The sequence below is a fragment of the Austrofundulus limnaeus genome, unplaced genomic scaffold (assembly GCF_001266775.1).
Source record: "Austrofundulus limnaeus strain Quisiro unplaced genomic scaffold, Austrofundulus_limnaeus-1.0 Scaffold3, whole genome shotgun sequence".
NCBI lineage: Eukaryota > Metazoa > Chordata > Actinopteri > Cyprinodontiformes > Rivulidae > Austrofundulus > Austrofundulus limnaeus.
The window spans coordinates 8,791,737-8,809,299 of NW_013952405.1; the positions used below are offsets into that span (position 1 = coordinate 8,791,737).

The window sequence follows — 17,563 nt, forward strand, 5'->3', positions numbered from 1 at the left end:
TACTTTTAAAACAAAGTGCTAACTAATGGCATAGTTCCGGTTTCAGCCTGCYATTCACTGCAGCGAGTTAGATTTCCGGTGTTCCATCTCGCAGTAGCACTTTAGCTAAAACGGACGGCGGGAAGTTCTTGGTACCGATTTATCCACAAATCAAGGAAAACGAAGCGGACAATATTGTAAACAATTGATAATTCACTATCTGTAATTGATGGCTTTGTAAACGGAAATACGCTAAAAAATAAGACTGAGCTTCGCGGTGCGGAATTCAGCTAGCATCATCATGGCTAACGTCGGAAACCAGTTACCAACACAGGCCATTGCCAAGCCTGGGAAACATGGAAACGTACTGCCCCTGTGGGGCAACGAAAAGACTATGAACCTTAACCCAATGATTCTTACTAATGTACTGTCGTCGCCGTATTTCAAAGTTCAGCTCTACGAACTAAAGACATACCATGAAGTTGTGGACGAAATTTATTTCAAGGTAACGTGAACATTAGCTGTTGTGTTGCTAACCCCGCATGCTAGTATTTCAGATAATCGTGTCTACACTGGCCTTAACTGTAAATACATGTTGTGAGTCAGATAACCAGCGAACGAAAATTAGATGGTGCCAGATTTATTTAGAGTATAATWGAATTTTACGTTGAGTAAACGCTAATAAATATATTATCTCCTGTTTATTAGTAACTTAATACGTCGGTCAAACGATACCACGAATTTGCAAACAATAGGTGGCGTAAGTTGGCTGATTATAAGTTACATGACTGTATTATAAAACATGGAGCCTGTGGGCACTGAAGTTTAAAGGGCCCCTCGGTCACAAGTGCAAAGAAAAGGGGATGTAAACACAAAAAAAAAACTTCAAACCAAGCAATCACTTGAAAGAGTGATTCATGTCCTAGTGGTGTTTGAGAAAAAAATGTTTGATATATTATGGTTATATTGAAAAGTTGCATATGAAGTAATAGTACACTTAGACAAAATAMATTAGTTTGCCTCTGTTCAGCTTATAACATTTTAAATAACTTGCTATTTTTTTGGTAGTATATCAGTAAGTTACTAAGTATAAACACGATGACTTTAAGACGGTTTCCTCCATACGTTTGTATGTATAATTATTGAACTGGGTGTCTTGCGTGTTCTTTTAGGTGACTCACATTGAGCCCTGGGAAAAAGGAAGCAGAAAGACTGCAGGTCAGACAGGAATGTGCGGAGGGGTAAGTGAGAAGTACGTGCTTTTTATATTCCTCAAATTTTGTCCCTCTACATTATATGTAAGGATTTAAAAAGGATTAAGGGAAGTCTGTTGAACCGGCTTGATGTGCATGTTCAAATAACTTCGTTTGTAGTGCTTGTGCCAAGGTAATACCTGTAAGTAGTGTGTGGAGTTTTTCTTATCAAACCTGTTCTGTGTTTCTGGTAGGTGCGTGGCGTTGGGACCGGGGGGATTGTTTCTACTGCTTTCTGTCTTCTTTACAAACTGTTTACGCTCAAGCTGACACGCAAACAGCTGATGGGTCTGATCACTCACACGGACTCTCCCTAYATCAGAGCTCTTGGATTCATGTATATAAGGTACGAACTTTTGCACAAAAGAGTCTTCGCATGATTTATTATGATGTATTCTTATGAGCTTTGTTTATTCCAGATATACTCAGCCTCCAGCAGATTTATTAGAGTGGTATGATGGCTTCATGGATGATGAGGAGGTATGTCACCTCGGGTAATAATTTATTCTTCTTATTATTTTACTTTTCTTGAAATATCCAGTTGATCAGCACACATTAAAAAATGCTAGTTTACCTTCCCCCCCTTGTGATGCTCATAGCTGATTTTTCACCTTTGCCTTCATTTGGCTTAATTGTTCCCTAATTTGTGTTCTTCGAGCCTGAGTAGCTAGATTACTTGCTCACTTCTCTGCTGCAGTTTATTTCTCCGGGTAAGTACCATATCTGACGCTGCGAACATTTTTTTTGGTTAATATATGTAAGAGGCATGCCCTTTGTGGGGTTCCTGCTTTGTTTTTCTTAATTATTAGTATTATTATTATTTTTTATTAGGACTTGTTGCACACAAATACATTTGTTAAAAYTGGGTGGGGGGAAACAGCATTTTTACATAAAGTCATGTCCTCAGGGGCAATAAAGTTYTATCTTACTTTTATTTTATTTCCTATTTCTTGGTTCTAAATACAATCTGACCCAGGTTGTGCAACCAGGCCTTCTTTCTTCTGTTCTGTTCTGTTGCATTGTATTTGATCTGATCACTGTGAAATCCTACGCCACTGGTTAATTCACCTGTTTTTTCCTTTAGATTCCCATTGTGCAGCAGGTGAATTGGAAATTGTATCTCAACACTGTTGGTTTGCGTGAGTGCAAAGCAGCTGTTCTCTACCATATAAATTTTATCTATTCATTTGGAGTGCACTTACCCACCTGCTACAATCTGTACTTACACTGTGGACAGTTTCTTTAGTTCTCTGAGGCTTTGAARTGCTGTTGGGAGACAGTAAATAGAAGAACGCTTCTCTTTCTTCATCCCTTTGCCAAAGCAGCACCCCTTATTTTTACTTTAAAATGTACTTGTCATTTTTTTTGAAGATGCTATTTTAATATGTGGAGGAAATGTGCTTCCTTCAAATTTGATGAAAGAATATTAAAGCTCACGGTGTAAATACAGACTGAGAACATTCCAGATCCCAGGTTAGGTGAGGCAAACCATTTGTAATAATAAGTTAGTTTCCTCTGTTATTTTTTAGAAGTTAGGCCAAGTTTATTTGATTGATATGAGAGATTAAGCTAGATGAACAGAGGTGAAGGTTCAGTACTTGGTCATCACAAAATCTATTTTATGTGTGGCAATTTACAAAGCAGTCTTATTCGTATTCTAATTAATCACAAGAGTTTTTCTCTTTTCCTTTTTTTTGTTTTGTTTGTTTCTAGGAGCTGGACGTAAAAGCAGGAGGTGGCTGTGTRATGACCATCGGAGAGATGCTTCGTTCCTTCCTGACCAAACTGGAATGGTTCTCCACTTTGTTTCCCCGAATCCCAGTGCCTGTACAGAAGCAGATTGATCAGCAAATGAAGGCAAGACCCCGTAAGGTGGCTCAGAAAGAGCCTGAGGAAGAGACGGATTACTCAGAGGCAGGGAAACAAGGGGAACGGCGCCACTCCAGGTAAATCCGTTGTACGATTTTTTTTTTTTTGTTTTGTTTTGACCAGTTTCTAAATGGATACTTTGAGTTAATTGTCTTCTTAAGTTAATGGTTTGTTGTTTTTTTTTTTTGCTCCAAATTAACTGTTTGCTTTTTATCAGAACCCCAAGACGATCCCCGAGTCCCAGAAGGTCACCCAAACGGTCAAGAAGCAGGAGCCACCACCACGAGAGAGAACGCCGCGGCCCGAGCTTCGACCGTGAACTGGAGCGAGAGCGTGACCGCCAGAAGAAGGAGAAGGATAGGGAGGGGAGGGACCGAGACAGGGACAGGGGGGACAGAGGGGACAGGGACAGGCGGAGATCCCGCAGCGCAGACAGGAACCAAGAGCGGCGAGAGCGCAAACGAAGTTGCAGCGGCAGCAGGGAGCGCAGGAGCGAACGCAGGGAGAAAGAAAGAGACGGAGGGGAGGACAGGAGCAGGAGGAAGGAGCGGGATCACCACAAGGATAAGGACAGGGGGACAGAGAAGGACAGGTCCAGGGAGAGGAAGAACAGGGGAGAAGCCGACGAGCGGAGGCACAAAGACGACAGGGACAGACACAGGGAGGACAGGAAGTCCAAGCGGTCCAGCCGAAGCCGCAGCAGGGACAGGCGGCACAAAAGTGGCGGAGACGAGAAGAGCAGGAAGCGAGAGCGCAGCCACAGCAGAGAGAGGGACCGAGAGCGGGACGGAGAGCAGAGACATCACAAACGCAGCGGCAGCAAAGAGAGGAACCGTCACCAGCGAGAGGCCAGTAATGAACATAGTAAGCATAGCGACCGCAGGAGGAGTCAGAGCACTGAGTAAACTACTCGCAGCAATATTCTGTTTTTCTTCCTTTTCTCTACTCGTCTGACCCGCTGTGTGTTGGAGAGGAGGAACGTCCACACGCAGACTTAGCATCAGAAGCCGTCTTTTGGCCAACGTAATGTTGCTTTCTACTTGTTTTTTTTAGTGTTTCTTCCCAGTTAGAACATCGTTAGACCTCATTTGAAACCTGTAAAGTGACAAATGGCATTTTATTTTATGATTTTTTTTTGTTTGTTTTGCCCCCAAAAAGATATGGGTTTGTACAGAATGTGCAGCGTCTGTTCACACACCGTTATGCAACAGAATTGAACTTGAAGGCTCAGCTTCATACCGTCAGCATTTTCTGGATTTAATTTGTAATGGGTTGTAAATTTTCCACCTGCACAAAATAGCTTACTTCTAAGACTGGACAGAAGTGGATTTGTCATCGGTTTAAATTCAGACTGAAGCGTGAAAATGATGCAGCTGAGCCAATGCTGAACAGTTCTGTCCGTGATTGTTTGTAGACAGTCTGAGAATGTTTTAATCCCCTGAAGGGCAGACTCCAAAGGTTTATTTTTACCACACACACCCAGCCCCCCTGCTTGTGTTGTGTTTGAGTTATTGCTCTGTTGCATTTTGTTTTCTAATAAAACACTTTTACAAAAAAAGAATCCTYTTGATTTAAAAAACAGCATGCAGCAACATGCACAAAGTTAAAAACACAATATGTATTGATCAAAAAAGACTGGTATTTCAGAACTTTATTTAAAATGTAGCATGAATATATATTTTAAAAATACAAATTTAGAAATGTTACAAAGTACATATGTTGCTCATGTTTATACAGGTCCTGATACTTTACCTCTAAGCTGTAGAAAAAAACTAAATAAAGAACAGGGTTTATATAAAAATGAAGTCAACCAACAGAAAACCGATGTATTTTAAAGAATAATAAACATGCAAATGAAACCAAAGTGGAGTTTTATGGCAAACTGCAGCATATWCTGTTCTATTCAAACATTTTTATTGGCTAATACAACTAAGTGCTGGATATGTCATTTTAAAAAGCTTTAGTTTATCAAGCCAAACCWTATTTACTGTGTAACACCTGTTTGCACACAGGTAGACTCAGACTCTGGCCCACTCCCAGCTGCGTAGACGGCGAACACWGAGAAACAGTAATTAGACTTGGGGCTGAGGTCGGTGAGGATGACGCTCTCCCCGTACACGTTCATGTTCTGGTTCCTGTTGGAGCCGTGCTGCTTCGTGATCCRCAGGTTGTAGAAGGTGGCGTGCTCCACTGCAGACCACTGAAGGAAGGTAATTGTTGAGGTGACCTGTGTGACGCTCAGCAGTGGAGCTGAAGAGGACAAGACGGCTGTCAGCAAAGTCCTAAATCATTAAACCCCACCACTTTCCATTCTGGAGTTTGAAACTACAATTATGATAAATGATGTAGTTCGGTCAGCTCGCACATGAGATTGCAACACTGGTGGAGAAAGTACTCAAACACTTAAGTAAAAGCACAGATAAACGGACAAAAGTGTACTCTATAGTATATATTTGCAAAGTAAATGTTACTTTACAAATGTGTTTCAGTTATATTTTGCTAACACCACACAAACAGGCAAAAAAACCACTATCGCAGTTTCACCYTTGGCAATAATAATTTCTAATCGAGTGGCAATAAAAGCGTAACAGTTTGTAATATTTATAATCAGTGTAAATAAAAATGTAAGTGATATCAACAGTGGAGTTCGCAAATGTTAAACTCACCATGGTCTGACACGTGCCCACTGAGATCCCTCTTCCTCCGTGCATGTGTTGTAACTAGACAAAAAAAAAACACGTTACTTTAAAAGGACTTTGTGTTTTGATTTCCCCATCACATCTGGTGTCAGCTCTCACCTTGAGTGATATACACCGGCTCACTTTCTCCTGCTGCGTTGCTGGCTGTGATCAGCAGATTGCTGGAAGCTATGTTGGCCAGAGAGCAGGACAGCCCTGTGGTGGCGCACAGCTGGGTCTTTGGCRTTACGCTGTTGTCATATATGGTGTACGTGCTGGCAAACACCGAAGCAGTCCATGAAACTGTGGCAAAYGAGCTGTTGCCACTGTACGACACGCCCGTTGGGGGGCAAGGTGCTAAAAAAGAGGGGAAAAAGGTTTAAAAATGTGCAAATACTTCATTGTCCTCTAAAGCAGTGGTTCCCAGAGTTGGAGTCAGGACCCACAGTGGGGTCCTGAAACATCAAGGTGTGGTCCAGATAGTGTTGTAGTCAAGACCACGTAACCCGAGACCAAGTCAAGACTAAGACCACAGTGTCTCGAGACCAAGACAAGATGGTTTGGACCAAGTCGAGACCAAGACCAAGGGAGGGCGAGACCGAGACAAGACCAAGACTTTTAGGGTTTGGACCAAGTCGAGACCAAGACCAAGGGAGGGCGAGACCGAGACAAGACCAGATAAAAAAAAAGTGCCCTGAAAGATGGTCTTGGTCTTGTCTCGGACTCGACCACTTTTGTACTYGGTCTTGTCTACAACAGCTAGGGGTCCCGGACTCTGCTGCTGGTGTTTTGTGTGTCAAAAGCTGAAAAGTTTGGGAACCACTGCTCTAAAGTGTGAACGCGCCCTACCTGTTGTTCCATTCAKGGACACGAACTTGTTGCTCACGCCGGCAGCATTCCTGCTCTGCAAYGTGGCGAGGTAGTATGAGCTGCAGGGAAGAGGGATTTCAAAGTAGGATGTTTTTGTCCAGTAGGACGAGAGCTCGAACTGAGAGCTGTTGTCTCCCTGCAGATTTCCCGTCAAAGTCAGCTGGTTCTCCGTTGCCCCGCAGGGCGTCTGTGTCCAGCTGAAGCGCAACACCTGGATCTCCATGACCATCGGCGTCAGCTGCACCTGAGTGGCTGCTGGAGGGCAGGGGACTATGGGCAGAAGAAAAGATTTACAGACGATTATTTTGTTCGTGTTTAAACTCATCCGGTGGCTCGTGCGCACAAMGCCACACAGAGATGAGTGAAAACATTTTCCCTTTTAGGCAGCAGGCCATAATTAGACTTTGCAGAGTTCTTATACCTGCTCCTGTCCGTAAAGGGGCACTGCGGGAGCTGTTGCACGTCCCATCTGAGGCCTGCACTGAGAAGTTGTACACTATTCCACAACCAAGCCCCTGGATAGTGCAGGTAGGGTTGGAGTTGTTACAATAGAGCATGTCTCCGTTATCAGCCTGAGCGTAGACGTAGTACTCCTCAGCGTTCTCACTGGGTGTCCACGTTAACACTGCAGCTTGGTTTTCACAGAGGTGAGTCGCTGACAGTCCACTTGGCTGGCAGGCACCTAAAGACAGAAAGGACATGGTTTAAAATCTCAATCGGAACATGTRATCATTGATGCCATACGCAGTCTGAGGACAGACACCTGTGTTCAGACTGGCACTCGGGCTGGCTTGGCTGGAGCAGTTCTCATGGCTGGCTGTCACCGTCACAGTGTACTGCTGGTCACAGACCAGCTCTGACAGGCTGCAGTTGTTGGCGGTGGTGTTGCACRTGTGTCGCTGTCCGTCCGCAGCCGTGGCCACGACCTGGTAGGTTTCAGCAACMAGAGAAGGAGTCCAGGAGACCAGAGTGTTACGGTCCTCACAGGAGGCGATCACAGTCACATCTGCAGGTGGACAGGGCTCTACGGAAAAACAACAAGATTGTGTGAATGCTAATATTTAACTTTACAAATACTTCCCCGCTGAGAATGCYTCAATTCCTTCAAAAAGATCATTCCCACACACTGTAGCAGACAGGTGTGGGCCAGGTCTGGCAATGATGGAACTGTTKTTAAGAGAAGCCACGTCWGGCCCGGTTGTGGTTTGCTTTTTGTKGTGCTGGCTTCTGGTACATAGACCACCACTGGTAAACCACATCGGGACCACCAAAGGGCCGTYGTTCTTTGAATTATCAGTGCATTGTGTGGGCCAGAAATGGGCCAGACACATTTAGCTATGTGGGTTCTGAGACGTCTGCTTCAACCTACATGCTTTATTTTTGCCTTATGCTGATTGTAGCCTTTTGCTACTGTCTCACTACAGTRTTTTCTCATTGACAATAAATAGAGCTGWTTTCAACAACCTTTMAAATGTTCATAAAYCTTTATTGTACTCTTTATTTTTTGGTTTTGGTCCACATAGCAAAAGCATTTTTTGCTTCTTTGTGCCAATTTAAACATTTTATTTTCTATTTAACTAATTTATTTTGCTTTTTCAAACTGACCATACTGCTATTCTTCCAACTGTTTTGTGCTTCTTTCAGCTGCTTTCTGTGTTTTAGCTTCTTTTTAGTTAATTTGAGCTACTTGTTTAAGATAAAATTTATCTTTTTGTGATCATTTCAGCCTCTTAYTGCTTAATTCAGYAAACATRCTCCTTCAGCTTTTTTCCTAATTTCATTTTTCAGCTAGAGTTTAGCATTTTTTGTGCTGTTTGATTTAGCTAATTTACAACAAATTGCAACTTTTTTGTACTCCTTTTCTTGATTTTCTGCAAATTAAACCATCCGTCTGCTAATTTCTTGGTTTTACCTTTTAGCTAYTTTTCCCCTTGTTTAGCATGTTTTAGTTACTTTTCCTCTAATTTAATCTGTTTTATGCTGAATTAAGTGCATTCACCTTCAACTGAATCATATTTAAAGATAATGAGCTAAATTTTGCTGCTTCTTCAGCAGTTTTCAGCAAAAATCTTTCAGCGTTTAGCATTTACGCCACATCTTCAGCAGRAAACCCAAATTCTCTCCTTTAATTTACAGTTTAGCATCTTGGATTGGTTCTGCAGCTAAAACATGTCTCGAAACGATCCCCTCTAACTTGCTTACAGTCTTTATTCTCCAATATTGAATGCATTTTTAAAACACAGCACYAGTTGTTACAGTGTTTTTAAGAGACAATTAAAAAGGTACCCATGCTAATCCTGTAGGGAGGGCTCCTCAAGTCGCTGCAGTGGTCTGTGGAAGCAGCAACACTGATGGTGTACCGGAGGCCACACTGGGCTCCGTGGAGGCTGCAGCTGCTGCCCGTGTCATTGCAAGTCAAGGAGGTGAGGTCACTGGCTACTGCTGTGGCGGTGTACACAGTGTTTCCCCCGAGGCTGTCCCACACAACGAGGATGGAGGAGTTGTGGCACTGAGYCAAGACGGTGATACTTGAGAGCGAGCAAGGTGCTGAAGGAGAAGATAGMTTTCTTTGTAGCAAACAGTAATAGTCAGTGTAAAACTTTTAAATGACCTCAAATCTGACTGAAGTACCTGTCTGCAAGCTGATGGAGGCACTTGGTGGACCCTGACAGTGGCTGTTTTTTGCAGTGACAGTGAAGTTATAGAGAACGCCACAGGCCAGGTCTTCCACCTCACATGTAGTGTTGGTGGAGGTGGTGCAGTTGGCTCGGTGGTTTTCTCCTACAGCCAACACGGTGTAGCTCTCCGCCCCAGGAGAGGCACTCCATGAGATCCAGGCAGAGTTGGTCACACAGTTGAGGTCCCCTTTGACTCCCTGAGGCTGGCATGGAGCTAGGAAGAACACACCAGGGGGAGACCTGTTCACATTTACCCCTGTTTACAGGTTTATGTCTAATCTGATGTTTTTTTGCTGTCATACCTGACTGTATCACCTGGGACTGAACATGCTCGCTGTGACAGCCGCCTCTCACTGAGGTGACCTGAACGGCGAACGTATTCCCACATGTTACGTTGCTCGTGGAACACGCAGGGTTCGTGGTGTTGCAGATCTCAGTAGTTCCTCCGTTCCCGTCGGTTACTGACACCAGAAAGTGGTCGACTTCTCTAACAGCATCCCAGGAAATGGTCAGGTCGTTGGACGAACAGCTGAGCTGGGCACTCAGGTTCTGAGGCTGGCAGGGTCCTGGGAACAMTAAAACCAGTTGGAGATCATTTCATCTCAACATGTTAACTGGTGAAACGTCTCCTTTTACCTGAGTCAAACACCACGGCCTGGCTGGGCGCGCTGAGGCAACTGTCATCTCTGGCTGCGACCTGAATGACGTAGCTGCTGCCGCACGTGAGGCAGCTGAGGTCGGAGGCCTGGCAGCTGCTGTCGACGTGACTGCTGTTGGTCAACAGCAGGTACTGCGTGGCACCGCGACTGGGAGACCAGGTCGCAGCAGCAGAGTTGTTGGAGCAGTCCACGAGCACTGAGACGTTAGTGGGAACACATGGCACTGTGTGTTCAAATGAAAAGAAAAAGGTTTACTATCAGGTTTGTTTTACAAACACAATGTCACAGTTTAGTTCTTTTAAAGGGATCCATGATTAGTTGTAACATTAGACTTTATAAACATATATTTAAACTGTAAAATAAACACTGTAAAAATACTGTAGGATGTTTAGTAAATTAAAAAAATAAATTTTAACACAGACAGAGCCATTTTATTTATATACAAAACATTCTGGGTAAATGACGACGTGGATAGGTCCTCTGTGTGAGGCTGCTAGCGAGCTATATCCACCCTGAAGGTTAATCTTGGACAAAATCTGATGATCGACTCTTTTAAATGAAACCAGAGAGCGTTGACAGAGAGGAGAAGGTAGAAATGACTCAGCCTGTAACTGAAAATATAGATGGAGGACAACAGAGCTGCTTCATGGAAGAAGAACCTCAGCTTAGCCTGTTAGCTTTAGCGTTAGCCTTGATGCTATCACCATATATATGTATTAGCTCAGCGCTACACATTCTCCTCTCGTCACTGTGGTCCTCCATCCACATGGCAGAGAGGGGAACACAAAAATGACTCAGCCTGCAACTGAAAATATGGATGGAGGACCTCAGTTTAGCTTGTTTGTCGCGCTAGCACCGAGCTAATACATATAAGGCAATATAGCATCGGTGCTAGCGCAAAGGCTAACAGGCTAAGCTAAGGTTCTTCTTCCATGAAGCAGCTCTGTTGTCCTCCATCCAAATTTTTAGTTGTAGACTGAATCGTTTCTACCTTCTCCTCTCTGTCAACGCTCTCTGGTTTSATTTAAAAGAGTCGATCGTCAGATATTGTTCAAGATTAACCTTCAGGGTGGATATAGCTCGCTCACACAGAGGACCTATCCAGGCCATCATTTACCCAGAATGTTTTGTGTGTAAATAAAATGGCTTTGTCCGTGTTAAAATGTATTTTTAAAAAATTTACTAAACTGAACAGCCTACAGTATTTTTACAGTCTTTATTTTACAGTTAAAATTTTTGTTTATCAAATAAAGTCTAATGTTACAACTAATCATGGATCCCTTTAAACAAAAATGAAGCCAGATTTGAACCATTTTCAGAAACCCAGTCATGTTGTCTGGGCATGAGTTGATTTGAAATGAACTGAAGAAAAACTAAAAACTGTTCTGGGGTCAGATGCACCAAGATTTGAATTCTTTTTGAAAACCAGAGGTGCCACATCTTTTATATACAGGAGGAAAAGACCATCCCATCTGTTAGCACACAGTTCAAAAGCCTGCCTCTCTGATGGTATGGGGGTGCATTAGTGCCTATGGCATGGGCTGCTTGCACATTTGGAAAGTCACCATTAATGCAGAAAAGTGTACATAGTGCCCACATTCAGAGTACATCTTATTTTAGTTTAATCGGTTTGTATGTTTACACTGTTCTTTTGTAAATAAATGCATGTGAGTAGCAGGAGCATACAGCTGCTTGTAGCTGACCTGATTGCAGGCTGGTGGTCTCAGTGGAGGTGATGCTACACTGCTGGTTGGATGCTGTGACCGACACAGAGAAGTTATGCCCACACGGCAGAGGAGGAAGGCTGCACCAACTGTTTCCCGAAGTGCACGTTTCTAAGATGCCGGAGTCTGACTGCATGGATGCTGTGTAGCTGTTCGAACCATCGCTGGCCTGCCAGATTATCGTGACGATGCCAGAGGTACAATTCTGCGTGGTAGAGATTCCTGATGGTACGCATGGCCCTGTAAATAAAACAAGAAACATTCACTTTAACTGCAAATGACTTGAGTTAAATCTTGCTATTAYAAACAGTGCGTACATGTCTGCACAGAGGTCTGTGCACTTGAGCTGCCGGTACAGTGCTGGTTTTGAGGTGTGACCGTYAGGTTGTAGAGTTTTCCACAGAAAAACTCAGAGATGAGGACTTTAGTGGTGTTAGTGTTGAAACTAAKTGACGTGACTCCAGTCTGAGCTGATATAAAATACTGCTCCGCTCCATCGCTGCCAGCCCAGCTCAGAGTCACGGCCTTCAGATTACAGCTCACAGCAGCAGACAAATTCTGAGGCGTGCAGGGATCTGGAAGGAGGTAAAAATATCCTGTCAGTACTGCTCATTCCTCTTTAATTTGTGTGACATTTTTACTGTTCTGAATTTTTTTTTAAAATCTTTTAACGTTACCCATGTGGATGAGAGAGCTGTTGCTTGGCGGGCTGCTGCAGTTGTCAGCCTTGGCGTGCACTACGACAGTGTACACGTCCCCACAGCGCAGGTCGGTCCACGTGCAGGAAGTGGTGTTGGAGAGGCACTGGTGAGCGTGGCCGTCCTGGCCAGTTGCTACRGCAACGTATGATTCAGCACCATCACTGGGACTCCAGCTGACAGAGCCTCTGTCCATCTCACACTGCAGAGAGGGAGCCACGTGTGAGGGAGTGCATGGACCTGTGGAGAGAGGAGGGACACGAGTCACAGGTAAAACAAAACAAATGCAAAGTCAAAACTAGAAAAAAAATGATTTTTTTCTGTGAAAACTAAGTGACGATGACGGCTGAAATCTGATAAAAACACTGAAATTGAGTTAATAATGTTACTAGCCATGCAGCTAGTTTTGCAAAACATTAGCTAAAAGCAGTAAAATGGTAGCTGGAAGCTAATAGTAGAGAAATGAAAGCTAAATGCTAGTTGTAGCCAAAGGCTACCTAAATACAGCCAGCGGTGGGCAGCACTAATCTGAAAATTGGTTCCACTAGCCCTAAAACACTAACTCAGATATTTAGGTCCCATAATTCTAAAGCACTAATGAACTGAAAGTTTTAGCAAAAGCTAATTCTAAAGCACTAAAATAACCCAGTCAACCCATGAACATTCTTCAACAAACAAGTCACATGTTGTCATGTTGCTCTATTAAGACTTATTGACATTCCTCAGCTGTATTTGGGTTCATATATTGTCAATATGTCACCTGGTGGATAAGTGACACACAAATGAACAAAATGTGTGACAGCTTTCACCCTCAGCTGTTAAYATTAMYGTTKATCAATAACATTTAWAGACCTSAGWTAGTGCTTCTAAATTTAGCCTATAAATTTAGCAAGTGATAATCCACTAATGAATTTTAAAATTAGCAAAAACCCTAAAGCACTAATCAGGAAATGTTCCCCTATTAGTGCTTTAGTGGAACTGTGCCCACCACTGAATACAGTGAATAGTTTGCTAACGCTTTTGAAAAGCAAAAGTCTGGCTTAGAAATAAAGTAGAAAAAGTGCAGCTAAAACAACTAAAAAGGATTCTTAAAAGTACCAAAWAGGCTGACTAAAAGCTAATATTAGCAGAATGAGAGCTAATAGCAAAAACTATCATACAGCAAGTCAAAATCGGCAAAAGCTTAGCTAAAAGTTAATAGTAGAATGATAATTAATAGCTAAGACAATCAAATTGCAAGCTAAAAGTGGCAAAACCTAGCTAATCAGAATCTGAATTAGAAACACTTTATAGCCATTGTCGGTAAACGAGTTACAGACTAGGAATTTGCTCTGGTGTAATGGTGCGCATAAGCAAGCAGTAAGAGAACTAAAGCTAAGTGGTTGAAGTGAGGAAGGGAAACTAAAAGCTAAAAGTAGCAAAAGGATAAAGGGTAAAAGTCACAAAAACCCAGTCAAAGGTTTAAATCAGCAGAATAATAGCTAAAAATCTAAAGTAGCAAAAGAAAAACATGCAGAATGATTTGGATTACAAACATGTTCAAGATAATAAAACAGGACAACAAAGTGGAAATGCTGAATCAGCATTCACACATTATACTGCTTGTCTGCTGGACAATAAAAGCAAAAATACCAGTTTTGAAGCAGAAAGGAGTACTGGAGATGCTGTCACACTTGCTGCCGTGTGCTTGAACAGTCACATTATAGTGTTGTCCACAAGGTAAAGTGGCTGAAAGAACAGTTTGGTTGGTGTTGAAGACCTCCACGTGTCCAAGGTTTCCTCTGGCTGTAACCACATAATTCACAGCACCGGCTGCTTGGTGCCAGGACATCTGGACCTCCTCACTGTCGCAGACCTTCTGAGCAGAAACACTCACAGGCTGACAAGGCTCTGACAGGAGAGAGAGAGAGAGCGAAAACAGTCAATATGGTAAAATTTGTAAATCGTTTTCAAGTGATTAAAGATMATTTAAAATGTTCAAACTTGCTGTGATGTACCCATGTGGATGACAGAGCTGTTGCTTGGCAGGCTGCTGCAGTTGTCAGCCTTGGCGTGCACTACGACAGTGTACACGTCCCCACAGTGCAGGTCGGTCCACGTGCAGGAAGTGGTGTTGGAGAGGCACTGGTGAGCGTGGCCGTCCTGGCCAGTTGCTACAGCAACGTATGATTCAGCACCATCACTGGGACTCCAGCTGACAGAGCCTCTGTCCATCTCACACTGCAGAGAGGGAGCCACGTGTGAGGGAGTGCATGGACCTGTGGAGAGAGGAGGGACACGAGTCACAGGTAAAACACAACAAATGCAAAGTCAAAACTAAATAAATGCTTTTTTCTGTGAAAACTAAGTGATGATGACGGCTGAAATCTGATAAAAAGGCTGAAAATGAGTCATTAATGCAATAAGTACCAAAATATTAGCTAAAGGCAGTAAAATGGTAGCTGGACACCAATGGTGAAAAAAAGACTAGCCAAAAGTTAATTTTAGCTAAAGGCTACCAAAATACAGCAAATGCTAAAAGCTAAAATAAAGCAAAACACAAGATAAGAGTTGAAGTAGAAAAGGTGTAGCTGCTGAGAAAAAGATAATATTAGCAGATAATAGCCAAMATTATTGAATATCTTGCTAACAATAGCAAAAGGCTAGCTTAAGGTTATTTTAGGAGAAGGGTGGATGAAAATAGTTAAAAACTAAAAGTCATCAAATTCCAGCTAAAAGCTAAAATTAGCCAAATAGTGCCTAAAAATTAAAGGTGACAAAATAAAGACAAAAATAGAGTAAGAGTGCTGAAGCTGATTTCAATATTTTGGAAGGAGTTTGATTTCAATGTTTCTTTATGGGGAAACTATACTGCTCAAAAAAATAAAGGGAACACTTRAACAACGCACGCTAAGTCCAAGTAAATCAAACTTTTGTGAAGCACATTCAACTCTGTACAGAACAAAGTACTCAATGCGAATATTTCATTGATCAAGATCGGGAGTTAGCGTGCGTTGTTTAAGTGTTCCCTTTATTTTTTTGAGCAGTGTATATGTAAACAAATTTAAATATTCTAAGAAGTATAAGCTACAAAAACCAAAACTCAGCACCCGTTCCCTACATGAGCTGAACGTTTTGATATGAATGGCTAAAGTAGCAAAAYGTGGGCACAACTAGTTAGGTTACAAAACTGTACAGGTTAAAAATAATAAAACAAGAGAACAATGGAAATGCTGAATCAGCATTCACCCAACATTGTAATAATGTTGTGCAGCATGATGGCTCAGTGGTTAGCACTGACGCCTCACAGCAAGAAGTTGCTGGGTTCGTTCCCCGGTTAGGACCTGGGGTCTTTCTGTGTGGAGGTTACAAGTTCTCCTTGTGCTTGCGTGGGTTTTCTCCGGGTTCTCTGGTTTCCCCCACCCCCAAAAACATGTACAATAGGTTGCCTTCAGGCCCAGGCCTCCCTTGAAAAAGAGACCTGAGATCTCAAAGGGACTTGCCTGGTTAAATAACAGTGAATTATACTGCTTGTCTGCTGGACAATAAAAGCATAAATACCAGTTTTGAAGCAGAAAGGAGTACTGGAGATGCTGTCACACTTGCTGCCGTGTGCTTGAACAGTCACATTATAGTGTTGTCCACAAGGTAAAGTGGCTGAAAGAACAGTTTGGTTGGTGTTGAAGACCTCCAYGTGTCCAAGGTTTCCTCTGGCTGTAACCACATAATTCACAGCACCGGCTGCTTGGTGCCAGGACATCTGGACCTCCTCACTGTCGCAGACCTTCTGAGCAGAAACACTCACAGGCTGACAAGGCTCTGACAGGAGAGAGAGAGAGAACAGTCATTGTGTTGAGCTGTCCTCCAGGACAGGTTGTATCCGTCTTCAGYCTCTGTACCTGTTTGGATGAGTACGGTGTTACTGGTCAGGCTCCAGCAGCCCTGACCGTACGCTCTGACTGTAAAGGTATACGTTTCTCCACAGTCCAGGCCAGAAAACCGACAGCTCGAGCCTGTGGAGTTGTATTTTGTTACGTCTCCCCCTGAAGYTTTGATTGCACTTGCTGTGTACAGCTCAACATCAGGTTGTCCCTCCCAGGACAGGTCAGCGGTACGAGAGCCACACTGCATGCTGACGGCCACACTCTGAGGAGGGCAGGGCCCTGTTAAAGAAAAGGTGTTGGATGGAGAAATATTCACCTTGTGGACAAACAGACTGAACGCTGCCATGAAAGGAGCTGTGTTTTAAACGTACGTGTGGTGAGGTTGACATGCACCGGCGCAGTGAGGCTGTACTGCTCGTTGCTGGTGGCGAGGCTGAGACTGTACGTCTCCCCGCAGCTTAAACCTGTCACGTTACAGCCGCTCTGCTGGGTGGTGCACAGAGTTTGAAGAGTCCCTCCAACGAGGGCCTTCAGCGAAACGTTTGCTGCGCCGGAGGTTGAGCTCCAGGACACCGCAGCGTCACCGTCAGACTCGCAGCTGACGTCAACATGAAGCTGGCTGGGCAGGCAGGGAGCTGAGGAAAAGAAAAACAAAAATAAAAATGAAGCAATCACCAAACACACACCGGCACTCACACGGATCTGTACCTGTGGTGAGGTACCCCGCCATCTGAGCGGAGCTGTTACACGTCTCTCCAACTGCAACGACGGTGACGTTGTACTCCTCTCCACACTGCAGGGAGCTCTGCTGGCAGCCGGTCAGGTTGGTGGAGCAGCGGCTAGCGTGGCCCGATGAAGACGTCATCAGGCCGACGTAATACTCCGCTCCTGCTCCGGGCTGCCAGGACACGGTCGCAGTTTGGGCAACGTCCAGAACAGCTCCGATGCTGCTCGGTTTGCACGGTCCTGGAGCAAAATGTAAAATACTTTTATTATTTGGAAAAACTTAAATATTTAGGAATATAATGTCACACGTAATTTACATTTATAATGGTAAAGGTAATGGCTATATGTGTGTTAACTATTGTTCTGTTACCAGCCTGATACTAGCAGCTTTACTAGAACTAGTACTCATACAAAATGCACTGATACCTGGATCAGATACCAATACTGATTTAGATACTGGATACTCMGTTGAATGTGTTACAGTTTACATTTCAAGAGAAGTTTGTCAGTTCCACGTTTAACAAAGTTACAAGTTGAAAGAATAAAAGAAAAGTCATTGTGTGACT

The 17,563-nt window shown here is 43.4% G+C and overlaps 2 protein-coding genes across 3 annotated transcripts; one reads left to right on the forward strand and one right to left on the reverse strand.

The window, feature by feature from the left end:
* Positions 1-82: 82 nt before the first annotated feature.
* prpf38b (pre-mRNA processing factor 38B) lies at positions 83-4,659 on the forward strand. The gene is made up of 6 exons (XM_014021560.1): positions 83-484; positions 1,152-1,220; positions 1,427-1,578; positions 1,652-1,712; positions 2,946-3,178; positions 3,319-4,659. The coding sequence occupies exons 1-6, from the start codon at positions 281-283 to the stop codon at positions 4,004-4,006; spliced, it is 1,407 nt and encodes a 468-aa protein (XP_013877014.1). The 5' UTR covers positions 83-280; the 3' UTR covers positions 4,007-4,659.
* Positions 4,240-17,237, reverse strand: LOC106526843 (uncharacterized; the record flags this gene model as incomplete). Of its 2 annotated transcripts, XM_014021539.1 has the most annotated exon segments (19): positions 4,240-5,351; positions 5,768-5,821; positions 5,900-6,136; positions 6,629-6,919; positions 7,071-7,331; positions 7,413-7,673; positions 8,936-9,196; positions 9,281-9,541; positions 9,630-9,893; positions 9,964-10,209; positions 11,690-11,950; positions 12,028-12,285; positions 12,388-12,648; positions 14,041-14,298; positions 14,406-14,666; positions 15,949-16,206; positions 16,287-16,550; positions 16,643-16,906; positions 16,980-17,237. In XM_014021539.1, coding segments are annotated over 19 exon segments (4,745 nt in total), but the record flags the coding sequence as incomplete, so codon positions are not given.
* Between the last annotated feature and the right edge of the window lie 326 nt (positions 17,238-17,563).